At 43.7% G+C, this 27,014-nt stretch overlaps 1 protein-coding gene across 3 annotated transcripts in view; it reads left to right on the top strand.

The window, feature by feature from the left end:
• The window catches only part of sh3rf1 (SH3 domain containing ring finger 1), a 168,392-nt gene extending 142,912 nt beyond the window's left edge, over positions 1 to 25,480 (top strand). For all 3 annotated transcript variants that reach the window (XM_060834862.1, XM_060834845.1, XM_060834854.1), the window contains exons 9-12: positions 2,502 to 2,779; positions 3,850 to 4,142; positions 15,784 to 16,118; positions 22,195 to 25,480. In XM_060834862.1, the coding sequence (XP_060690845.1) occupies positions 2,502 to 2,779; positions 3,850 to 4,142; positions 15,784 to 16,118; positions 22,195 to 22,363 (1,075 nt within the window). In that variant the 3' untranslated portion in view covers positions 22,364 to 25,480. The remainder of the gene's footprint in view (positions 1 to 2,501; positions 2,780 to 3,849; positions 4,143 to 15,783; positions 16,119 to 22,194) is intronic.
• The last annotated feature ends 1,534 nt before the right edge of the window (positions 25,481 to 27,014 follow it).

The raw sequence follows: 27,014 nt of genomic DNA, 5'->3' as shown, positions 1-27,014 counted from the left end.
TTGCTTCTCAAAATAAGGATACATGGTATAAGATGTAACATATTGGCATGGATATAGGATTGGTAAACCTACGAGGAGCACATAGTGGAGATAAATGGGTCATTTTCTGCTAGGCAAAAGGGGCTAAGGGATTAGTCACTAGGTCCTCAACTCTGAGAACAATCAATATAACTGGAATGTGTGTTAGCCAAATTTGTCAATAAAGCCATGACAGGTAGAAAAGTAAGTTCTCAAAAGGAGGCAGCGAGTTTACAGAAGAATGTAGACCAGTTCATTGCGTGCACAAAAGTTGGCAGATGGCACGTGATGTAGAAAAATGTGCACTTTTGGGTGAAGCATAGAAGAGTCGTATTATATTTAAATAGGAGGGAATTTGCAGAACTCGGTGTTCCTAAAGCAACTGGGTGTCTTGCTAAAATGATTAAGAAAGCAACTGGAATGGGAGGTGAATCCCCAGGACCTGAGGGGCAATGTTTTCACGCAGAGTGTGTGGAATGAGCTCTGAAAACATTAGTTAAAAACCGACCTCCGTGTCTGAGCTGTTGGCCATCTGTCCTGGTTTCATCCTCTTATGCTTTATATCGATTTTGTTTGTCAGATTATACACGATGGGACGTGTAACTATGTAAAGATAGAGTGTGAATTAAATTTGATGTTACATGAATTTGTTGAAGGAAACATCCCACAAATAAATCTGCTCCAGTCAGAGTTGGATTAGTAAGCAAATTGTTCTGGATTTTAATAAAAACCTGCCTAGGTTGTGGTATCGCATTTAAGGGTTGGAGTCAGTGGGGCGAGAAGAGAGTCTTTGTATGTTGGTCTGAAGCTCTTTTTGGGCCATCTCAGCAAATCATTTGCTGATACAGATTTTGGGTATTGCTGAAGAACTTGAACTTATCAGAGCAATTTGCAAGAAATACTAATGCAACAGGAAAACAGCATTTTATGCTGTGTAAGGAAAATGTACTGATCGATTGACAAATCGACTTTAGTAAAGTTGTTGCCATGAAGAATTCGTAAGATGGAATTCACCCTCAGAGCTTAGGTGTGGCTAGGGCTATAGATGATGTATTATTATGAAGTATTCAAATTTCCCTCAATTTCTGGGTTTTTACGTTAGATTTGAAAAATAGAAGTTATTTCTGACTCGAAAGTATGTATTTTTGGCAAATTGATAAATGCAAGGAGAAGAATTTTAACAAATTGAGTTATTTTTCAACATTTCTCAGTAAATCCCTGACTTAGTTTCTTGCAAATTTATGGACATATAAATCTGTGTTCTAGCCTATTCCTACTTTGGAGACTTGTTCTCCTACTTCTTGCCTTTTACAATATTCCTCTTAAACTACATTACCCTCTGAAAATACTTCCCTCTCTGAGAAGACACTTGAAAGCCTTTTTCTGTGCAGTTGTACCATCTCTCCCTTTGTCTCTTTGTTTGTCATCTTGGCATCACTCTCATTGCCTGTCCTCACGCGTTCCTGTTAACCCCAGTGGGGAACCTTTGCGTAACGTGCAGATGGACCTTCTGCTGTACTTTGATATATCCAGAAAACGAGGGGAGCTGATTTTTCTAAAAAAAAAACGGGGGCTTGCATTTATCTTGGTCGCTGTAACATGCATCTGGCCACTTGAGTTCTGTCTCACTGAAGATCAGGTGGTGCGACAGACATAAAGCTGTGTGTGTGCAGCGTGGACAGCTTGCTCATCCCCTTGTAAATTTGTGATCCTGGCAGGATAGCAGCACTGGCATGTTGCTTGATAATTTTTTTTTCTTAATTGGTAGATTAGCTCACAACTGCATTGCTAATTAAATAATACAACTCTTTTTAAATTAGCTCAGCCTCAACTAACACTAGACTTGAGAGAGAACTGTTCTGCAGAAGGGTCTGTAGAATCTTTTATTGTGAAAAGAGAGGCTTCCTAATCAGCCTGATGGAAGGCCATGTGTCTGGAACATTCACACTGCTTCTCTCTGTCTTTGTCTCTTCCCTCCTTCTCCTGCTCCCCAGCACAAATGCGCTCGCTCTCTCTCTCCCTCCCCCTCTGTTCTCTCTTTTTTCTCCCTTTTTTTTCTCTGTCTCTCTTTTTTCTCTCTTTTCTTCTTCTTTTTTTTCTCTCTCTGACAATCAATTTTTCAATGTATAATTTCAGTTACATCACACTGTAAATTTTTGTTATAAATTCTGTATTAGGACTGAGCCCTCCACTATCACCTGATGGAGTGTCGCTCCGAAAGCTAGTATGCTTCCAATTAAACCTGTTGGATTATAACCTGGTGTGTGTGATTTTTAACTTTGTACACCCCAGTCCAATACCGGCATCTCCAAATCGTTTTTTTTTCCTCTCTCTCCCCCTTTCTCTCTCTCTCTCTCTCTCTCTCTTTTTTTTCTCTCTCTCTTGTGCACGCTCCCCCCCCCCCCCCCTTCTGTCGTGTCCTCTCTCTCTGTTGCCCATATTCATATTGCTATTTCAATCTTGCTATTTTAAATTGTCTGCAGGGCTCCAGCTGCAGCAGGGCAGTCCAAGTTGCCTGTAGTGGTGACGGCACAGGTTGGCCGAGGAGTGACCACAGTGGTGCCCGTGCCAGCGGTGACCCCCCAGCCCAAAGCTTCCAGTAACGGCCTGGATTTGAGCAGACCAGTCAGCCCGACGCCGCTAGTCCCCACCGCAGTCATATCAGGGGCACACGTACAGGCTACCAACCCACAGGCCAAGGTTCTGATGCACATGACGGGTCAGATGACAGTTAACCAAGCTCGTAATGCTGTTCGGACGGGTGAGTCCAGCCCAGTATTATTGCGGCTATTCATCCATGTGACTCAAACTGTTCTGGTGGGTCACAAGGCAAGAGTTACCTTCTCTGACTTTCCCACTGTTGCATTTCCTTCACCACTAACTTATAGTTTCAACCAGGAGCAATATCCACTCTCTTTTTCTGTGATACCAGCTCCGTCTTGTCTAATCAGCTCTTCACCTTTCCCAGTTGCAACGTTAGCTCCGTCCTGCCTTTCTTTTTAATCTAAATTTCTGTACTTGGTTATATTTTTCCATAGCAGGTTGAGTTAAAAACTTAGGACCAGACAGTGACCATTTGCCCCTCAGCCTGTTCTGTCACCCAGTTGAATCAAGCCTGATCTCCATTTGAATTCCATTTCCTCTCCTTTCTCCCTACTCTTTCACTTCCTCATCCTTTAAAACCTTAGCAGTCTCCGTTATTAACAGACAGCCTTATTGGCTTTGTGTGGGAGATGGTTTGGAATTCTACAAGTTTCTGCATGTAAACATCATCCTTGAATGTCAATCTTAAAGCTGTATCCATTTATTCTGGCCCCTGAAACACACTAAAAGCAATAGTTTCTCTTGATGTCACCATTTGCTTTTGTCTTCACTGGCGTGATGCTGTGGATCTGGATACTGACTACAGAACTTTTCCTGTTGTTTTTTTGCTTGGGAATTTTATCATTGATTTGAACTTGGGAAGGAGGTCTGGTAGGGTAACAACTTCAATACTGTCCCTCTGTTCTTTCTCCACTGCCCTGCAACTTTCTCTTTTCAAAACCTATCCAGTTCTCTGTTGGGTGTTCTTTGACTGTCCTTTCAGACAATGCATTCCAGATTATAACACTCTGCATAAAATAAATGCTCTTTACCTTTCACAAGCCTTTTGCCAATTGCCTTTGATCAGTGTCCTCTTACCCTCCTACTAATGAACAGTTTGTGCTTAGTTCCTTTATCAAAATTCTCCATCATTTTGAACACATTTATTACATTTCTCCCCCACCATTTCCCACCTATTGCTTTGTAGTTCATTCACATCACTACAGTGACATCTCATTTCACCAACAGCTGCTGTCCAGGGCCAGGAGAGACCGACTGCAGCAGTGACTCCAATCCAGGCTCACAGCCCAGCTTCCCCCAGCCCTGCCACGACTTCAGCTCCACAGCAGGTCGTCACTCCTTTCACCATTGTCGCTGCTCCCACTGCAACGAGGCCTACTGTCGCTCTGACCTCGGCAACTGCTGCTATAACTCCTCCAAACATCAGTGCCACCGCTCTGGAGGGGGAGTCGTTGGGCATAGCCACCCCATCTGTAACAGCCTCAGCTGCTAATAAATTTGACAAGGAGAGCAGAGAGAAGGTGAGAGAGGTGTTTTTTTTCTTAAAATTGTTATTGAAAGTGGCACATAAATCTTTGTTCAAAGGTTTAGAGTTAAATCCCCACTTTGGAGACTTGAGTACTACAAAACTCCACACTGGTACTTCAATGCAGCACTGAAGGAGTGCTGTACTGTCGGAGCTTTCAACTTCTGGGTGAGATGTTCAACTTAGGCACCGTCTTTCCTCTCTCTGGGGAGAGTTCTGTGATCCCAGGTGTACTAGTTTAAAGAAAAGCTGGTTCTGACCAATACTTAAATGTCCTGAAATACAAAAACCTGGTTATTATTACAGTGCCGTTCTGGTGTAACACATGTTTTGTCAGTGTCAATTGACTATAGTGCAATGAACGAATTGTGAGCACAGTTTGGATAACATGAACTTTCTACTGAACTGGTATAGCAATTTCTTCTACAGCGCGATTGTCTATAGCTTGAGGTTGCAGAGGGACACAACTGTTGTGTTATGCCAGAGCGCACTGAGCAGAGAATATGCTGACGTCTGGGTCCTTGAGCAAAGATCTGTGCTTCAGGTTTTCAATCAACAACCATATCGTATCCATTTAAAGTCATAGAATCATGTTGTCATACAACCCATCGAGTCCATGCTAACCTATCTACACAAATCCTTGCATGTAACTTTGAACATTATGATATTTCAACTGCCTCACCAGTGACTACACCTCAAAAGGTGTCAGTGCTCTACTGGTTCTAAAGTACTTTCAGATCCCTGTGGTTGTGGAAGGTGCTATGTAAATGCATGTGTGCCAAAACTTTGGTCAGGATGGAGCTGGACTACTGTGTGCAGTTCTGGTCACCTTCCTACCGAAAGGATATGATGCCACTGGATTCTGGATCAGTGATGCTGGAAGAGCACAGCAGTTCAGGCAGCATCCAACGAGCAGCGAAATCGACGTTTTGGGCAAAAGAAGGGCTTTTGCCTGAAACGTCAATTTCGCTGCTCTTTGGATGCTGCCTGAACTGCTGTGCTCTTCCAGCACCACTGATCCAGAATCTGGTTTCCAGCATCTGCAGTCATTGTGTTTACCATGATGCCACTGGAGTTTGGGGATCTTTTGCAGTGGATATTCACCACGATGTTGCCTGGGGATGGATCACTCCACCCATGAAGAAAGGCTGGATGAGTGTGCATTGTATTCTTTCGAGTGGAGACCTGACCGAGGGTATATGGAATTGAGGGTGTAGAACAGGGTGTATAGGAAGCAGCTGTTCCCTTCAGTCAAAAGGTCAATAATGAAAGTCATAATTTTAAGGTGAAACGCATGAGGTTTAGAGGGGTGGCACGGTGGCTCAGTGGTTAGCACTGCTTCCTCAGCATCAGAGACCCAGGTTCAATTCCTGCCTCGGGTGACTGTGCAAACTCCACACAGACATTCTCCCTGTGTCTGCATGGGTTTCCTCCCACAGTCCAAAGATGTGCAGCTCAGGTGGATTGGCCTTGCTAAATTGCCCCATAGTGTTCAGGGTCATCCAGGTTGGGTACATTAATCAGGAGTAAATGTACAGTAGTAGGGTTGGGGAATGGGTTTGGGTGGGTTACTCTTCAGAGGGTTGGTGTGGACTTGTTGGGCCAAATGGCCTGTTTTCATTCTGTAGGGACTCCGTGACTGTGCAAACTCCAGAAACCTTCTCCACGTGTCCGCATGGGTTTCCTCTGCATGTGGGGTTTCCTCCCACAGCCCAAAGACATGTGGGTTAAGTGAATTGGCCATGCTAAATTGCCAGTAGTGTTTAGGGATATGTAGGTTAGGTGCACTAATCAGGGTAGACAAAGAGTAGGGGGAATGGGTCTGGGTGGGTTATTCTTCGGAGGGTTAGCGTGGACTTGTTGGGCCGAAGGAGCCATTTCCACTCTGTAGGGAATGTATAATTTTATGAGATTTGAGGAAAATCTTTTTCACTCAGAGGGTATCGGCAATACACTGCCTGGGAGGGCAGTAGGGGGAGGAATCTTCAGTGCCTTTATAAAAATAATATGTGGACGAGCAGTTGAAATATCATAACGTTCAAAGTTATGTACCAAGTGCTGGAAAATAAGATTAGTGTAGATAGGTCAGCATGGACTCGATGGGTTGAAGGGACAGTTCTATTCAGTATGGCTGTATGATTCTATGACTCTAAATGAATAGGATATGGTTGGTGATTGAAAGCCTGAATCACAGATCCATTCTAAAGAACCTAGACTTCAGCATATCCTCTAATACAATGCTAAGTTAGGAGCATTAGCAAGAATATTTACAAGGACTGGAAATCTGAACTGAACAGAAAATGCTGGAAAATATTCCAGACTGAAAACTTCTCTCGCAACCAAAATGATGTTAGTTATTAAGGGCTTTTACCAGAACTGTACGATGTTAGAGATCAACAGGATTTATGCACTACACTGTAGAAGCAGGCCATTCGGTCTATCGAGTCCACACCAACTAACTGAAAAGCACCCCACCCAGATCTTCCCCCTGTCCTATCTTTGCATTACCCAAAGCTAATCCATTTAACTCTGGAAACAATGGGCAATTTACCTTCGCCAATCCAACTAACCTACACATCTCTGGATTCTGGGAGGAAACCGGAGCACCCGGAGAAAACCTATGCAGACACAGGGAGAATGTGCAAACCCCACAAGGGCAGTCACCTGAGACTGGAATCGAACCCGGGTCCCTGGTGCTGTGAGGCAACAGTGCTAACCACTCAGCCACTGTGCCGCCCCTATAAGGGAGACCCTGTGACAGAGTGAAAGGCAGGAGAGATGAAAAAAATAATTGTAATTCCCAAGGAGGCTAAAAATGTGAGTGTAGAGGTTGGGAAGTTGCAGTTATACAGGACATTGGTGAGATTGGAGTATTGTGCTCAGTTTTGGTCACCTTGCTACAGGAAGGATGTTATTAAACTGGAAAGAGTGCTGAAGAAATTTACAAGGATGTTGCCAAGACTATATAGTCTTTATAGGGAGAGACTGGGCAAGCTAGGACTTTTCTCTTGAGAGCGTAGTAGACTGAGGGGGTGGCATCTTAGAGAAGTGTATAAGATCATGAGAGGCATTGATAGGGTGAATGCACTCAGTCTTTTTCCGGGGTTGGGTAATCGAGGATGAGAGGGCATCAGTTTAAGGTTAGAGGGGAAAGAATAAAAGGGAACCTGAAGGGAAACCTTTTTTTACACAGAGGAGGCGGCACGGTGTCTCGGTGGTTAGCACTGCTGCCTCACAGCGCCAGGGACCCAGGTCTGATTTTAGCCTTGGGCGACTGTCTGTGTGGAATTTGCATATTCTCCCCGTATCTGCGTGGGTATCTTCCGGGTGCTCCGGTTTCCTCCCACAGTCTAAAGATGTGCAGATAGGTAAATTGGTGTTCAGGGATGTGTAGGCTAAGTGCATTAATCAGGGGTAAATATCGGGTAGGGGAATTGGTCTGGGTGGGTTACACTTCAGAGGGACAGAGTGGACTTGTTGGGCCGAAGGCCCTGTTTCCACATTGGAGGGATTCTTGGGGAAAAAAATATTACAAGTATGGAATGAGCTGCCAGTGGAAGTTATTGAAGTGGGTACATTAACAACATTTAAAAGGGATTTGGACCCATACCTAGATAGGAAAGGGTGAGACGGTTATGAGCCAAGTGCAGGGAAATGGGGTTAGTGTGGATGGACATTTTTGGTCTGCATTGATCAGTTTGCACCAAAGTGCTGTAGGACTATATGACTCTAACCCAACGAAGAAACAAATGTATAAAAATTCTTGCTTCAAAATTTTTACTGTGACCGCCGAACCTAAATCAGCATAGAGCATGCCAGAACTACCGGCAAAATTGTATTCAGTAGAACCTATATGGCAAAGCTAAGTCTCCAATTTGCTGGCTGATTCCCAAGTAACATGGCATTGAGTACAGTTTCCAAAATCTTTCACAACTCTACTTTGTTAGAGTAAAGTTTTAAGTCTACTCCTCCCCCATGGGTGTTTTAGCCTCCAATAATCAATACACCATTTGAGCACCTCCAACAATATTTTTTGCCAAAACGACTTCTTCTGCCAAACCTCTTTCACTCAATTTATGAAGATCCTAATGTATTAGCTTTGTCAGTCAGCTTCATCCGACTGCTGAGTATCCCACTGCTCGGTATAATAGGGCTTGGATAAAACCAGGAGAAAGTGAGGACTGCAGAAGCTGGAGATCAGAGCTGAAAAATGTGTTGCTGGAAAAGCGCAGCAGGTCAGGCAGCATCCAAGGAGCAGGAGAATCGACGTTTTTCGGGCATGAGCCCTTCTTCAGGAATGAGAAGGGTGTGCCAAGCAGGCTAAGATAAAAGGTAGGGAGGAGGGACTTGGGGGAGGGGCGTTGGGAATACGATAGGTGGAAGGAGGTTAAGGTGAGGGTGATAGGCCGGAGAAGGGGTGGGGGCGGAGAGGTTGGGAAGAAGATTGCAGGTCAAGAAGGCGGTGTTGAGTCCAAGGGTTGGGACTGAGACAAGGTGGGGGATGGGGAAATGAGGAAACTGGAGAAATCTGCATTCATCCCTTGTGGTTGGAGGGTTTCTAGGTGGAAGATGCTCTTCCTCCAGACGTCGTGTTGCCATGGTCTGGCGATGGAGGAGGCCAAGGACCTGCATGTCCTTGGTGGAGTGGGAGGGGGAGTTAAAGTGTTCCGCCACGGGGCGGTTGGGTTAGTTGGTCTGGGTGTCCCAGAGGTGTTCCCTGAAACGTTCCGCAAGTGGGCAGCCTGTCTCCCCAATGTAGAGGAGGCCACGTTGGATGCAGTGGATGCAGTAAATGGTGTGTGGAGGTGCAGGTGAATTTGTGGCGGAAAAAGAAGGATCCCTTGGGGCCTTGGAGGGAAGTTAGGGGGGGGTGGGTGTGGGCCCACGTTTTGCATTTCTTGCGGTTGCAGGGGAAGGTGCCGGGAGTGGAGGTTGAGTTGGTGGGGTGTATGGACCTGACGAGGGAGTTGCGGAGGGAGTGGTCTTTCCGGAACGCTGATAGGGGAGGGAAATATATCCTTGGTGGTGGGATCCGTTTGGAGGTGGCCAGCTTTTCATCGTACCCGGATTCCTCATGCAACTTGATTTTGAGTTGCTTAAATTAGTTGAGCACAAGAAATTAGTTATTTTCTGCGAAACTTTTGATGCAATTTTAAACAAAAATTCACTCATGGGATGTGGGCATCATCAGCTAATCCAACATTCATTGCCAATCCCCAGCTGTAGTCAATCACATTGCTGTGGGTCAGGAATCTCATGAAGGCCAATAAAAATAAGGACATTGAGAGCAAGATGGAATTTGACAACAATGGACAAGGCTTACTTGGTCACCTTCGGTTTAGCTTTTCCAGATTTTCATTGATTTCATCGTCTGCTGTGGAGGGATTTGGAACGTTTTTCAACAGGCTGAGGTTCTGGAATACACTCCAGTTACATTTACCATTGCAGTAAAATAAATAATTAGGGAAGGCAAGTGGAGTTGTCGCATTTGTGGTGAGGGAAATGGAATATAAAAATAGGAAGGCTTATTGCAGCTATACAAGCTGTTGGTGAGACCAGGCTGGAATACTGTGCACAGTTTTGGTCTCCTTAATTGAAAAACAGTTTAATCGCAGTAGGTGTGGTTCAGGCAAGGTTCAGTCGCCTAATTCCTGGAGTGAATGGGTATTTTATGAGGAGAAGGTGAGCAGGTGGACCCTTTGTCATAGCATGGAGAAGATTGGGAGGTGATCTTACTGAAACATGTCAGGTCCTGGGGGGGTATACTGCAATGGACTTGGAGAAGTTAGAACTAGGAGACATACTTGAAAAATAAGGCAAGTCCTCATTAAGACGGAGGTGAGGAGAACTTTCTTTTCTATGAGTCGTTATTATTTCAAATTCTTTTCCTCTTAAAACAGTGGAGGGTGGCTTATTCAATTTGTTCAAGGTTAGGACAGATAAATTTTTAATGGGGGTGGTGGGAAGCAAGTCCAGGATTTTGGGGCAGACAGCAAAGTGAAATTGAGATGACAATCAGAACTACTATATAATTTTTATCTTTGTTCAAGGATGTGGGTATCACAGGCTAGGTTAGCATTTATTGTTATCTTTTGAGAAAATGCTTTTGGACTGTCGACTTGAACCACTGCAGTCCGTAGAGGCATCCACAGCGCTGTCAGCATAAGGTCATAGAGCTGTACAGCTCATAACCAGGCACTTCGGCCCAACTCATCTGTGCCGACCAGATATCCTAAATAAATCTAGTCCCGCTTTTCAGTATTTGGTCTTTATCTCTATTAAACCCTTCCTATTCCTAGACCCATCCAGATGCCTTTCACATGCTGTAATTGTACCAGTCTCCAACACTTCCTCTGGCAGTTCCAGCATACATGCACCACCTTCTGCATGAAAAAGTTGTCCCTTAGGTCCCTTTTAAATCTTTCCCATCTCACCTTAAACCTATGCCCTGTAGTTCTGGACTCCCCCACCCTAGAGAAAAGACCTTGTCTGTTCGCCCTATCCATGCCCCTCATGATTTTAAAAACCTCTAAGTTCGTCCCTCAACCTCAGACGCTCCAGGGAAAACAGCCTCAGCCTATTCAGCCTGTCACTGTAGCTCAAACCGTCCAACCCTGGTAACCATCAAGTAGCTCAAATCGTCCAATACTTGTAAATCTTTTCTGAACCCTTTCAAGTTTCACAACATGCTTTCCATAGAAAGGAGACCAGAATTGTACACAAGGTTCCAAAAGTGGCCAAACCAATGTCTTGTACAGCCTCAACATGACCTCCCAAATCTTATACTCAGTGTCTTTGACCAATAAAGGAAAGCATGCCAAACACCTTCACTATCCTATCTACCTGCGACTCCACTTTCAAGGAATTGTGAACTTGTACTCCAAGGTCTGTTTGTTCAGTAACACTTCCCAGGATTTTCCCATTAAGTGTATAAGGCCTGCCCTGATTTGCCTTTCCAAAGTGCAGCACCTCGCATTTATCTAAACTAAACTCCAAATGCCACTCCTCAGCTCTTTGGCCCATCTGATCAAAATCCCGTTGCATTCTGAGATGAGAGGCACCCTTGGCACTGTTAGGAAGGGACATCACAGATTGGACCCGATGAGAGTCGAGGAATCATGACATAATTCCCACTCTGGATGTTGTGTGACTTGAAGGGCACATGGAGGGGAGAATGTTCCCATGCATCTGTTGACTTTGTCCACTCTAGGCAGTGAACATCCCAGTTTTGGATGGTGTTGTGGAATAAACCTTGGTGAATTATTCTGCTTATTGTAGCAGTTTCTCACAACTGTATGTCGGTGACAGAGGGAGTGAATATTGATGACTGTGGCTGGAGTGCCATTGAGTAATCTGCTTTGTCCTGGATGATGTCAAGCTTATGTTTATTCATTCACGGGAGATTTGTATTGCTGGGCCAACATTTATTGCCCCATCCCTAGGTGCTGTTGAGAAAATGGTTGTGAATATCTTGTTGAACCAGTACAGTCCCTGTGCTGTAGGTAGACCCACAATGCTCTTAGGGAGGGAATTCCAGGATTTTGACCCAGTGACACTGAATGAATAGTGACATATTTCCAAGTCAAGATGCTGAGTTGCTTGGAGGGGGCCTTGGTTGTATTCCCATCTACTTGCCTCCATTTTCTTCTCGTTGTCAGTGTTCCTGGTTTGGAAGGTGCTGTCTACAGAGCTTTAGTGAATGTCTGCACCATATCTTGTAGACAGTACACACTGCTGCTGCTGCTGAACCTCGATGTAGGGAGTGGATGTTTGTGGATTATGGCACCAGTGATGCAGGCAGCTTTTGTTCTGGATGGTGTCGGACTTCTTGAGTGTTGTTGGAGCTGCCCCCATCCAGGCAAGTAGGGAATGTTCCATCACACTCTTGGGCAATGATGGCCTTCTGGTATTATTAGTATTAATCCAAAGCCCCAAGTGATGTTCTGGGGCAGATGATTGATGTTGAATTTAATAAAAATCTGGAATTGAGAATAATGATAACCATGAAACCATTGCTGAAAATGTGTTGCTGATTAAAGCACAGCAGGCCAGGCATCATTCCTGATGAAGGGCTCTGGCCCGAAACGTCGAATTTCCTGTTCCTAGGATGCTGCCTGGCCTGCTGTGCTTTAACCAGCAACACATTTTCAGCTCTGATCTCCAGCATCTGCTGACCTCACATTTTACCATGAAATCATTGTCAATCGTTGGAAAAAACCCATATTGTTCTTTAATATCCTTTAGGGAAGGAAATTTGCCATTTTTAGCTGAAATAAAACAAAGAACTGTGGAAGCTGGAGATCGGAAATAAAAACAGAAATTGTTGGCAAAATTCAGCACGTCTGGCATCATTAGATTAGATTACTTACAGTGTGGAAACAGGCCCTTCGGCCCAACAAGTCCACACCGACCCGCCGAAGCGCAACCCACCCAAACCCTTACATCTACCCCTCACCTAACACTACGGGCAATTTAGCATGGCCAATTCACCTAACCCGCACATCTTTGGACTGTGGGAGGAAACCGGAGCACCCGGAGGAAACCCACGCAGACACGGGGAGAACGTGCAAACTCCACACAGTCAGTCGCCTGAGTCGGGAATTGAACCCGGGTCTCAAGCGCTGTGAGGCAGCAGTGCTAACCACTGTGCCACCGTGCCGCCCACTCATCTGAAGAAAGAGCAGAATTAACTTCAAGTCTGGTCACTTTTTGTGAGCTCTGTTCTGCTTTATCCATTTAAATAACAGCTTCTCTATTCTTCCTGCTGAAGTTTAGAACCTACATTTTCCCAAGTTATATTCTAAATGCCAAATGCTGTGCCCAGTCACTTATCCTGTCTATATCTTGTGGTAGACTCTGTGTTATCCTTACCACTTGCCTTCCCACCAAATTTTTGAGTCATCTAAAAACTTGGCTTAATGTCGTCACTTTCCTCATCCAAATCATAAATATATGCTGTGAATAATTATGGCCCAGCACTGATCCCTGTGGCATACCACTGGTTATAGGTTGCCATCCTGAAAATGTTCCCTTTTCCCAACTCTGTCTTCTATTAGTTTGCTTGTGCCTTGTAGATGTTGGACAGGTTTTGAAGGGTCATGTTGTGGAATGGTGAAGCAGGACTGAAGGCTGGAATAGTCTGCTCTGGTTCCTAAGTTCTTCTGGGTCCAAAGCAGGTATAAATAACAAAAATGTAGCAGCAAAGGGAGATGGCAACATGGGGCATTTGACAAGCGAAGGCTGCTGAAATCTGGGAGCATTGGGCAGAAAAATGGGTTGTTGTTGAGAGCAGACCAGTCTCCTGATGATGTATCTTGTTTCCTGTTATCTTACCCCCGAGTGACACTGATCAATATGAGCTGAAAGTTGTTTTCTGTAAGGTGCCTTGTTTGAATGGAGTGGGGAAAGTGACATATAATTGCAAGGACAATCTAACAATTGACTGTAAAGTTAAATGAATATAATCATTGAGATATTATTCTTTCAATGATTTTCAAATTGAAACAAAACTTGCTAATTGACAATTGAGATTTGTCCCAGTGGCTCTGTTCCTATCAGAGGTGACAACAATAGGTGCAGGAGTAGGCCATTCAGCCCCTCGAGCCTGCACGGCCATTCAATATGATCATGGCTGATCATTCCTAATCAGTATCCGCTTCCTGCCTTATCTCCATAACCCTTGATTCCACTATCTTTGAGAGCTCTATCCAACTCTTTCTTAAATGAATCCAGAGACTGAGCCTCCACTGCCCTCTGGGGCAGAGCATTCCACACAGCCACCACTCTCTGGGTGAAGAAGTTTCTCCTCGTCTCTGTCCTAAATGGTCTACCCCGTATTTTTAAGCTGTGTCCTCTGGTTCGGCACTCACCCATCAGCGGAAACATGTTTCCTGCTGCCAGAGTGTCCAATCCTTTCATAATCTTATATGTCTCAATCAGATCCCCTCTCAGTCTTCTAAACTCAAGGGTATACAAGCCCAGTCGCTTCAGTCTTCCAGCGTAAGGTAATCCTGCCATTCCAGGAATTGACCTCGTGAACCTACGCTGCACTCCCTCAATAGCCAGAATGTCTTTCCTCAAATTTGGAGACCAGAACTGCACACAGTACTCCAGGTTGGTCTCACCAGGGCCCTGTACAGCTGCAGAAGCACCTCTTTGCTTCTATACTCAATTCCTCTTGTTATGAAGGCCAGCATGCTATTAGCTTTCTTCACTACCTGCTGTACCTGCATGCTTGCCTTCATTAACTGGTGTACAAGAACACTCGGATCTCTCTGTACTGCCCCTTTACCTAAATTAATTCCATTGAGGTAGTAATCTGCCTTCCTGTTCTTGCCCCCAAAGTGGATAACCATACATTTATCCACATTAAACTGCATCTGCCATGCATCTGCCCACTCACCTAACTTGTCCACATTTGATGGTCTTTTGTTTGCTGACTAAACTTAACTAACTTAACCATTGCCTCCTTTCCAAACTTTCTTTCTCAAACATTCCTGTCCTACAAACTTGCATTACAACTGAAAGGTTGTGTAAGTAGCATGTTGAGTTTAATTCCCACAGTGCAATGTTGTTGCACTGGTGAGACACAGGACAAGTGCAGTAACACACAGAAAATTGTTTCAGATCACATTGTGGTAGCTTGAAAATTTTAATCCGTTTTTTTTAAGGTGGAGAAATATAAATCCGATACCATGGTCACAAAGTGGGCGATTTGGTACGACATCATTTCTGTCTTTATTTGGGAAGGAACCTCACTGATTTTACCGATGTTTAATTCATGTTGGAGCATTGTCCCTGAGCCATTACCCAGATGCACTTGCAAGCTGAGTATTATCAGATAAAACAAAGACTAAGGTGGTGGGTCACTAATGTCGCGGGACAGCTTGGAAAAGTCAGTAAAAGTGGTTGCCCACACTGCAGTAATCACACAGCTCCTGCACACAAGAATCACAGCTGACCCGGATTCCAATCGATGCCTATCGATCACAAGTTGTTGAGAGATATTTTGCAACTAATTCTATTTAAACTGAAAGACAGGCATTAGGGTACCCATAAATTAGCTTATTTATTTACCTGACGTATTAGGTATTTTCTTTTTGTCATCTAGAGAAAGCAAATCTTTGGTGTTTTGGTGGACACGGATGGTTATTGATGCTGCCAGGAAGCTACAATTGACTGTACCTCAGTGTTGGGCAGGAGATGGTTCACTAGATTTCCTGCTCCCAGTTTCCATCCATGGCCAACTCTGGTGTTTGTATTGTAGTTTGTTAGAGGACAAGGTGAGTCTCCATAGTGACACCCCTTATAAAGAAAGGCTGCCAGCCCTATCGATGGGGCTTTTACATGACCAATGGCCATTTGATGTTAACAGCATTCTGGGAACTCTGCAGCACTTCTTGTAGTGATGATGGTAATACCTTTGAGAGGTACAGGAAGAAAATTGATTGAAAGTGGAAGCAGATAATGACTGATTTAATGGAAAGTTCTTTAATAGAACTTTACACACAGGAGAACATCTACTTTTGCTGTGTATTGACCAACAGATATTTTCCCTGCTGAATCTCGCGTGTCAGTTCAGTGTAAATGTTGGTTATAGTTGAAAGTTATAGTTTCAAACTCATTAATTGTTACAGAAGGAGAAGAAAGGTTTCCTGAAACTCCTGTCAGGTGCGTCTACCAAGCGCAAGTCTCGGCCGTCACCCCCATCTTCGCCCACTTTAGAATCCGAACAGGCGGCTTCAGAGACATTGCTCCAGGGGGCTGTGGGCCCAGAAGTCCCTTCAAGTATCAGCCACAGCAGAGCCGGATCCTGCCCCGTGGACACAGAGGCCCAAGGAACAGCGCTGGAAACACTCCATCGAAAAACAGCTTCTTTAGATTCTGGCGTTCCAATCGCTCCTCCTCCCAGGCAACCGTGTTCATCCATGGCTTCAGTTCAACTGGAATCCAAATCCGTACCATGTGAAAGGTATTCATTTCACTTTGCTTTGGTACAGTCTTTACAAAGAGGGAGAATAAATGTAGACTGCATGCTGTTTGCTCCGTAATCTCGTCTTCACCGACGTGTTGGTCCATTTTAAAGAACGTTTCAGCTTTGCTTGTTCATTACCCTGAAAGTTTTATTGTGAATTAACCTCGAAGTGGCATGAAAATAAGAGTAATTCTCTGTCTGCCATTGCCTCCGTCCTCGCTTTAATCCCTTCCTCTCGCAAGTTGCTGACCTCTATCTGTCACTCTGGTTCTCTTCATTTTTCCTTCTTCTCTTGCACTTGTTTGACTCTCCCTTTCCCGGTGGATCGCCTGTTTTGGGGGAGCAGTGGAGAACTGATGAATCATTAACAAAGTCATTGTTGACAACACTATGCTCACAAGTGGCTGCTGAATCATCTGATTGTATTTGTATCCTGATGTTTAGAAATTGTGAAAGAAACCCATTAGCAATAGCTAATCATTAACAGTGTGGTGTAGTTATTCATTTACCAGAAGTGTTTTTTTACAAAATGGAAACCTAACTACGAGATCAATGAAAAGAAAGTCAGAAAATGTATTTGGGAAAACCGACAGTGATTGGGAGTTTTGCAGTGAGGCTTTGGAAAGCGAAGACTGCTTAATGTCTCTCTACCAGTCTCTCACCGCTTCATCTTCTTTACTAATCTCATCACAACCGTGTGCACTGCACAGGCCATCAGTAACTTCAACTGCAGCATGCAACAGAGAGGTGGAAATATCACACTCTCAGCGTGAATGTGAAACCAAAGATGCAGAATTGTAGTTCGTTCCAGAAGAAGAGGGTGGTCACTTGCCCCTTCATACACACCCCTCATCTCAGAAAGATGTTACTTAATTGCCTTCTTCTGCACTACTCCTACCCACCTGCTGAGTTTTTCAAAATGTTCTGTTCCTCTCTTGAAAACCTTTATTGAAACTACTTTCGCCATTTTTTCCAGCTGGGACACATGTGCTTTAAGCAAAGAGGAAAACAAATCTTATTCCTTTCTAAGGATGGCTCAGTGCCTTACACTGCTGCCTCTCAGCACCAGGGACCCGGGTTCGATTCCCACCTCGGGCAACCGTCTGTATGGAGTTGTGCGTTCTCCCCATGTTTGCTCCAGTTTCCTCCTACAGTCCAAAGATGTACAGGTTAGGTGGATTGGCCGTGCTAAATTGTCCATAGTATTCAGGGATGTGTAGGTAAGGTGCATTAATTGGGGGTAAATGTACAGTAATAGGAGAGGAGAATGAGTCTGGGTGAGTTACACTTCAGAGGGTCATTGTGGACTTGTTGGGCCCAATGGCCTACTTCAACACTGTAGGGATTCTATGATTTCTTCATAGTCTTTGTGACGTGTTTAAATGTATGTCCGTGTATGGAATGAGCTGCCAGAGGAAGTGGTGGAGGCTGGTACAATTGCAACATTTAAGAGATGGGTATATGAATAGGAAGGGTTTGGAGGGATATGGGCCAAGTGCTGGCAGGTGGGACTAGATTGGATTGGGATATCTGGTCGGCATGGATGAGTTGGACCGAAGGGTCTGTTTCCGTGCTGTACATCTCTATCACTCTGGTTGCCTCAATCAGCAAGAACTTTAAATTTTGAGCACTCCAACAGAATGTTTCGTAAACTTCTGGTGAAGATATTGGCAGATGGAAATGAGTGCACTTAACAGTAAAAGTTGGAGTTGTACTTTGTGATGTGTGAAGTCAACCACTATGGATTCAAGAAAAAAAAATGGTTTTAAATGCAAAGCTACTGGAGAAGCATGAAAAGAGTTGGCTTTCCAAATCATTAACGGTACAGAAAGCAATCAGAAAGACCAATGAAATATTGGCCGGATTTCAAGGGAGCTGATAGCATAGGTTCAAATGCCACATCAACACCTGGTAGAATTTAAATTTAGACCATAAAACTAAAACTGAAAGCTAATCTCAACAATAGTAACCATGAAATCACAAATGACCTAGACCTTAGTGTACAGAACACAATTTCAAAATTTCTGGATAATACAAAATTTAAACTACTGTGAATAGTGAGGTGAATGGTTTGATAAGGTCTTAGACATATTTGTAGAATGGGTCAACAGGAAAAGTTCAATGTGGAGAAATGTGAGATGAATCATTTTACTAGGAAGAACATGGAGAGATAAGGTTTATGGGCAAAGGTTGAAGGTGAGGGAGGAAAGATTTAAAAGGGACCTGAGGGGCATTTTTTCACACACAGGGTGATGGGTGTGTAGAATGAGCTGCCAGAGGAAGTGGTAGAGGTGGGTACACTGACAACATTTAAAAGCTATTTGGGCAGGTATGTGAATCAGAGAGGTTTGGAGTGATATGGCCAAATGCAACCAAATGAGACTAGTTCAGTTTCGGATACCTGATTGTCATAGACTAGTTGGACTGAAACGTCTGTTTCCGTGTTGTACGACTCTAACTCTGAAACAGTAGCATAATGGTGATGTCACTCGCCTTGTAATCCTGAGGCCTTATGCTTTGGGAGCAAGGGTTAAAGTCCCACCAGGGTTTTTTATTCATTCAGGGGACTTGGCCATTGATGGCTGAGCCAACATTTATTGCCCATCCCAAGTTGCCCTTGAGAAGGTGTTGGTGAGCTGCTATAGGTAGACCCACAAGAGGCCTTAGTAATCATGGTGCAACTGGTTCACAAATTGCTTTTAGGAGAGGAAACCTTTCCAGGCTACATGTGTCTTCTTTAGTGGTTGAGTCTTAACAAACAGTTCAGTTCAGTGGCAGTAAGGAATGGCCAGTGATACCCATAGCACATGAAAAAATAAATTAACTTTCAAGTGGGTGCAGGAACAGAGGGACTTGGGTGTGTATGTGCATAATAATTAAAGATGGTAGGATAAGTAGGGGAGCGTGATTAATAAAACACACAGTATGCAAGGTTTTATTAACAAGGTCATAGAGTACAAGAGCATGGATATTATGTTTAACTGATATAAGACACCAGTTCTGCCTGGAGTATTGCATCCAGTTCTGGGCCCCAGCCTTTAGGAAGGATGTGATCGTCACAGATAAATACCAGTCTTTCTCAACAAAGATGCCTTCTATGGGCTATTCTTAATATTAGTTGTGGAGACCATTCAGAATATTGCAAATACTATTTGTTTACGTTTTTCCTTTTTTTGACTTCCACATTAAACATGTGACCTTTCAGGAAAGCAGCAACTGCGAAACCAAATAACTTTGGTTTATTTTGATTCCGCTAAGGGTTTCCATGGGAACAGACTGGCTGAGACACCAGCTCCAGCCTTGCTTGTGACTGAGCCAAACATTGTTCTTGTTTGGTGAGGCACATCACAGTGAGCAGCAGAGCCAAAACACACCGAGCTGAGAAAGAGAAAGAAAGATTTGCATTGATACAGCATCCTTGATGACCCTAGGCCATTCCAAAATACTTCTGAAATGTACTCGCTACTGGAAAATGGAAAATGCAACAACAAATTTCCACACAGCAAGATCACAGAGAACAATTGGCGCTCTCCAATTTTTGCCACGTATCATCATGGGACTAAACAGATCAATTCCTTACCTGTAGATCTTTGAGTGCAAAGGAAAGGGTGCAACCAAGGTAGTGGAATCCTGTTGCTGAGATTTGCTTCCTTTTTTTAATCCCCCTTCTGATGCCCTGCCTCATTCCGGTGTTTAGACTAGATGCATGTTGCAGCTTGATGTGCCAGTGGTTTGATTTATTGTCACATGTGCCTCAATACAGTGAGAAGTTTTCTTTTGCAAGCAGTACAGGCAGATCATAGCAAACAAGGACGTATACAGGCCACAACGTGCTTAGACAGAGCGAGACTTACAGGGGTACGGCTGCACAGGAAGGGCACAAAGCGAGATCAACATTTAGATTTCACATTTAGAGAGGTCCATTCAGCAGTCTAACAGCAACAAGGGAAGGAGCTGTTGGTATGTGCAAGCTTTTGTATCTTCAACCTGACTGACTCTACTTCAGAGGAGCTCGCTACCAATTGTTAGTCATTGCTGTGTTACTTTCCAGCTTGAATGATAGCAGCTGGATCATTTTTTATTGCTGGTTGAAGGATGAATATTGAGTGAGGACACTGTTCCTCACAATTGGCACCACATGATGGTCTAACCAGTATCGACATCACATGAAGCAACACATCACTTTGTCATCTGATCTGAAAAAAGGCCAGAAAAGCTGCGTTTTGTATCAGTAAACCATAAAGCATGTTGACCTTTATTAATCCCTCCAGGACAGCAGTTTAGTACTTTGCTTCTTTATAATGCTATTGGAATGTATCTGTTGGGCAATTAACAGAAAGTGGGTATTTACTTTAGAGCTGCTTTGGTAAAGTTGTGAAATCGTAATTGAGAATCATCTCAAGTCCGCTTCAATTGATATGGAAGACCTGAGCAAAGGGAAGGTGGGGGGGGGAAGTTGCTGTGGGAGGTGGATTCTGTGTTTACAATTTTAAAAAAGGATTCACCATTATGAGAAAATCTACCGAGAACAATGAAAATTTCAGCCCAAAATCCATGGACAATTTGGAGAAAGTTAGTGAAGTTTAGCTTTACTTGAAAAGCAGTAAAATGCAGGCAGACAAGCAGGAGACTAATGAGCCACAGTTAAAGTAAGTGGTATACCCCACCTTGCAGTGTATAACCTTATCTGCATGGTCTTTCATGAATTCAATTCAATTCTTTAAACTAGCTTGGAAAGTGCTGTTTAATTGGAAGTACTCTGTGTGGTTTTGCTCCGGGACTGATTGGATTGAGGTTGGCTTTAACACATCCCAGCTGCAACAGGAACAGGTGAAGGAAACCTCGTGCTCCTGCACTGCTAATTGCTTCTGTCTGCTTAATTGGTGTTTTTCTACACGTACCCAGAATATTTCAGGCAAGGGACCTGGTGTGTGCTGCAGATCTTCCAGATTCAAACCGCCCACCCCACACAAATCTACCTTTTCTCTCGGTCATAAATATGCATATTACTCTTTTCATCCTGCTGTGCATATCCAGGCTAATGTAGTTGTAAAAACCTGTGCGCTTTTCTGGATCTTTCCTTTGGCTTAAGTCATCAAACTGTGTGCAATTTGTGAGCCAGGAGAGACATTTCCTGTGTCCTCTGAGAGGCCAGTTTAATTCCACTTACCCCCTAGCATTGAAAATGTATTAATTGCAAGTATTTATGCAGTTCACCAGAAATAAGAGCAGGATTATAGACTTTGTCCATCAAGCCTGCTGCTCTGATCAAGATGATCACGGCTGATCTGTTGGCTTCAATTCCACTTCCTTCCCCCTGCGCCTCCCTGTATCCCTTGATTCCCAAGGGCCCAAAAATCTGTCAGTCCCAGCCTTAAACGTATTCAATGATAGAGCAATGTGGATGATTCTTAACTGCCGTCTGGGTGATTAGGGGTGAGCAATCTCATTGTCTCGTCAGCGACACCCTCATCCTGTGAATGAATAAAGAGAAAAAATATTCCGCAACTCTCTGGGGTAGAGAATTCCTAAGATTCCCATCCGTTTGAGTCAATTAATGTCTCCTTACCTCAGGCCAAATGATCAGCCCTAAATTCTGTACCATTGTGATTTAGATTCTGTCACCAATGGAAACAGTCTGTCAACATCCACACAACTGAATCCCTTCAGAATTCTGCGTGTTTCAATTTGATTGCCTCTCATTAATCTAAAGCAGCAGAGAATTTCGACCTAATTTATTCTCATTGAATAACCCTTAATTCCAGGGACAAATTTAGTGAATCTTCAATGTGCTGCCTCCAGTGCAAGTATATCCTTTCTTAAATGTGGAGACCAAAACTGCACATACTACTCCAGGTGTGATCTTGCCAAGTTTGTTTCACATTTGTGAAACCAGGGTTTTCTACTTCATATCATCACACAGCCTATCTACATTGTGTAAGGCTATTGTCTATGGAACAGTTCCATTATGTACGCTGTTTAAGATGTGGCCTTCCTAATGAAAGGTATACAAAATTGGGCACAGTGCTTCAACTGAGATCTTGATGGTAATGTATATTTCTTTTACAAACAGGTACAGAGTTGTCGTATCCTACCCTCCGCAGAGTGAGGCAGAGCTGGAACTAAAAGATGGTGACATTGTATTTGTGCACAAGAAACGAGAGGACGGCTGGTTCAAGGGTACCCTGCAGCGCAATGGCAAAACTGGCCTGTTCCCTGGCAGTTTCGTTGAGAGCATCTGAGGACCCTTTCATAAAGCACGCACACCTGATTCTCAACAGAGAGGTTTATAAAGCACACACAACAATCTCAAGCACCGGCTATTGTGCAGAGTAGCCCTAACAGCAGCTGAACTGGAGGTTTTAAGATAGCAAAAGGCATCAGCTGTTTGGATTTATGTTTCTTCTTGTTTGTTGAGTTTCCAGAGGTACAGCAGCAGCTCAGTGGATGTTCACCGGTGACACGTCTCCTCGCGTGTACAGTTTGTGTGATTATTTATGATTCACTCTGTGCCTTTCACTGCCATTTGGTCTGTCATCAGCTAATCTTCATCCTCCTCACTGAATCACAAATACCTGAGCTACTCTCTGGCACCTAAATGAGATCAACTGTTTACAAAGAGGCTGTAATTAAGAGAAAACTTTGTAATTTATTGGATTAGATTTTTTTTAAGTCCTTGATTCTTCATGTAAAGTGAAAGTTCTATAATGTCAAATGTTGAAAATTGTATAATTTATAAGTGTTATTATATGAGAGGGGAAGCTGGATTGTCTCCTCATAATTCAGTTTGACATGGTACCTCTTCGTACACAGCCCTTTTAACTCCATTACTGATTGCTGGTTTAGTGAACTTATAGAGAATTGTTATCGAGGACTTGAGCACGGAGTTGTAATGTTGTACGATGGTTCGGCGTGTTGCAGCCAGTGTAGGTAAGTTATGGTGTTGACCTGTACTGTCTATTGCAGTGGTTTGGGAACTTAGTTTTGTGGTGGAGGGGCCCCGGTAGAAGACATGGCATTAAGGCAACCACGAGAAAGAAGCTGTGAAGTGGTAATAAAAAACTGGAAAGCCGTTTGTGAATGAGGGGAAGTCTCCACTCTGTAATCATCTGTTCTCAATTCCTCTTACCATTCTTTTTATTGTGATCAAGGCCCGACTTGTAGCTTGCACAGAGGAAGTGAATGAGATAGCCGAGTATGATTCGCAAAGCACTGCCAGGGGGTCCTTGTGACAACCTGGTTAGCCCATGTGACAATTTAAAAATTGATTTTTGACTTGAGTGTAGGAGACCAGGAGTCTGCTCTCCCTTGTTCATACAGTGGTTCAAACTGTGCATGCTAGCCTATCTTCCAAGTTAAAAAGCACACAGCACCAGGTTTATTTGGAAACACTAACTTTCGGAGGGCTGCTCCTTCAACCGGTGGTGCTGGAGGTTAAGGTCATGCTCACAGAATTTATAGCCAAAGGAGTCTTGCGTCATGGAGATGTGATACAGTAAACAATCTGCGTTTAAAACTTTCATCTTTTTATAATGAGATATGTGGTTTCTGTTCGTTGATATGTAAATCCCAGAACTACTTTTCAATTACATTGTCAAGGTAGTTCAGCTTTTTGAACAGTGGTGTGAAGTCTTGATTTGGAGGTGCCGGTGTTGGACTGGGGTGTACAAATTTTAAAAATCCTACAACACCAGGTTATAGTCCAACAGGTTTAATTGGAAGCACTAGCTCTCAGAGCGCCGCTCCTTCATCAAATGGTGGTGGGACTTAACGGTGTGAAGTCTGTCTATGTCCCAATGCTATGTCAGGCTAACAAATCCTCTATAGTTCTACAGAGCTATAGGCTACATGGATTCATGCAGCAAAATAAAATGTAATTCTGCAAAAACAAATTCACCCCATAAGTTTAAGTATGCGCATGTAGGAGTGACCGAATGTGTGTGTGTGTGTGTATGTGATTGTTTGAGAGAGAGATGTGGTATGTGTGAGGGGGTGTGTGTAGGTGTGAGTGCAGGTAGTGTGCATATACCCCCTGCACTCAAGGCTGTGTATGGGGGAGGTTCTGTGTGAGTGTGAGAGTATGTAGGAGTGCGACTGAGTGTATCGTGCAGTGAGGTCACCTGTAGTGTGACATGAAACTAAGGTCCCGGTTGAGGCCATTCTCGTGGGCACCGACCTTTGCCATCAGCTTCTACTCAGCCACTCTGTGTTAATGCTTGTCCCGAAGTCTGCCTTGGAGGATGGCCACCCGAAGGTCCGAGGCTGAACGTCCTGGATCGCTGAAGTGTTCTCCGACTGGGAGGGAGCACTCCTGCCTGTTGATTGTTGTGCGGTGTCCATTCATCCATTATTGTAGCCTCAGCTTGGTCTCACCAATGTACCATGCCACAAGGCATCCTTGCCTGCAGCGTACGAGATAGACAATGTTGGCGGAGTCATGTGAGCATGCGCCACACATCCTGAGCTATCTTGAGAATGTAATTGAAAAGAAGTTCTGGGATTTACCTATCAAAGAACAGAAACCAGCATATCCCATTATAAAAGATGAAAGGTTTAATCTCGGATTGTTTACTGTATCACATCTCCATAACACAGGACTCCTTTGGCTACACATTCTGTGAGCATGATCTTAGAAACCTCCACCACCACCTGATGAAGGAGCAGCGCTCTGAAAGCAAGTGCTTTCAAATAAACCTTTTGGACTATAACCTGGTGTTGTGTGATTTTTAATTTTGTCCATCCCAATCCAACACCGGCACGTCCAAGTCATATCTTCCAAGTCACTGCTCTGAGCTAGCTATCCGAGTGTTAACCTCCGGCCTGGAGATCAGAACTTTATACCGATGCCATTTGGCCGTGTATAATGGTGCAGAACTACTTCCCCTCCAAACTTCTCTCATCATTGCAGTTTTCAGTTTTGATGGTCCTGGGCCCAATCCACCCCACTCCATCAGCAACCTCACCCCTCAGTGCTATGCTTTTGAATGTGTTAGATCGGAGATGTGCCACTGGCTCAAGTCAATTGGTTCCAGGTCTTTAAACCTACAGCACTGCATGGATAACAACTTGCTATAATCGACACAATGTCCTTGAAAAATAATGATGTGACCAACCTTTCTTTGATTCTTTTAGAGACATATCCACAAAAACTCTTTGTGTACTTGAATGAAATTAAATGAGTAATTGTCGCATACCTTAACCTGGATTTTTCTCCTTATGTCTGAAAATTGCTGTAGGTGGAGAGACTGCATTGATATTTGGCCTCTGCAGATTGAAGATGTATCTTGATAGATTCTGGTATTTCACAGAATAACCGTAACATATTATACGGGAACAATAAATCAAATCTGAAACCTGAACTGTAAGAATTTGCAAATCTCAAATATGGGCTCATGGGTCTGTCTTGAATGTCTGTCTCATAAATAAAGCACTACCCTTAATGACTGCACAATGTGGATGCACTTAACATTTCCTCCCACACATTGAGAGGATGTTGCATGTTGCACAAATGCAGTGAGTGTTTCTAACATGCACAATCATGCCAGAGTTATATCTCTTGAACTGTCAAATTTTGTTACACACGGTGAACAGATTTTTATGACTTTTTGTGGGATGGAGGGTAGTCCTTTGTGCTACCATTCCATCGATGAAACTGAGAGGGAAACGCTGTCATTGTCCAGTTGAATGGTTCAGGTTACTTGGTGCTGTCTGTGTGTCAGATGTATGTCTGGGAATGCTTGTCTGATGCTTTTCTCCTGTTCATTTTAGATCTGCCCAGTTCATTGTAATTCCATGTTCAGAGCTTCAGATTTATTTATCCAATCTCATCAAGGTATCATCGTTTGATTTTTAAAGTGCGGGGGTGCACTTTCCAAATATTCGCACATGTCAGGGAGTGCAGACATACCTAGCCTTTCATTCAGCAGTCTTCGTTATCATCTGGTTTGTTATGGAGCTAAAAACACTTAGGAATCTCTCTCACCAGAACTGGAATGGGCCATTCAGCCCCTTGAGTCTGTTTCAGTAAGATCGTGTTTGATCTGTGGCCTAACTGCATATACCTGCCCTCTTATTTCTTAATATCTTCATTTTAATACAAAACTTCTCTGAGATATAAAAATAACAATGGATTCTCCATCCACTGCCATTTATGGGAGAGAGTTCCAAATATCTAACACTCTTTGTATGTGTAGAAGTGCTTCCTAACACGACTCCTAAATGGTTCAGCCCTAATTCTCAGACTGTGCCCCTAGTTCTAGAATCCCCAAGCAGACGAAATAGTTGATGTATCCTGGCCTTGCCTGTTTTCCTTTTGCATATGGAGACAGTGAGGTCTGCAGATGCTGGAGATCAGAGTTGAGTGTGTGTTGCTGGAAAAGCACAGCAGGTCAGGCAGCATCTGACCTGATATAGGGCTCCGGCCGGAAACGTCGATTCTCCTGCTCCTCAGATGCTGCCTGACCTGCTGTGCTTTTCCAGCGACACATTCGCAACTATTTTTGAGTATGTCTTGCCACACGTGATACCCAATGTAAATGACAATGATTGGCAGAATAGATTTGATGGACTGAAGTCCTCTTTTGTACTATGTTTTCCAGTAGTAATGATGTGAGTGAAATGAGCACTTGGAGCTCTCTCCATGTTTCACCATAACGGAACAAAGCACCAAATATAGTGGAGTGCTGCGATTGTATCTAACCAGTATCGACATGGAAAGCTTGAATGGCCAAGGTCTTTTCCCTGGCGTGAGGGAGTACAGAACTAGAGGGCATAGGTTTAGGGTGAGAGGAGAAAGATTGAAAAGGGACCTAAGGGGCAACATTTTCAAGTAAAGAGTTGTACAGGTATGGAATGAGTTCCCAGAGGAAGTGGTGGAGGTTAGTACAATTGCAG

The sequence above is a fragment of the Hemiscyllium ocellatum genome, chromosome 2, assembly GCF_020745735.1.
Source record: "Hemiscyllium ocellatum isolate sHemOce1 chromosome 2, sHemOce1.pat.X.cur, whole genome shotgun sequence".
Classification (NCBI taxonomy): domain Eukaryota; kingdom Metazoa; phylum Chordata; class Chondrichthyes; order Orectolobiformes; family Hemiscylliidae; genus Hemiscyllium; species Hemiscyllium ocellatum.
The sequence above is the reverse complement of the archived record's forward strand: the minus strand, read 5'-3'. Positions and strand labels throughout refer to the sequence as shown.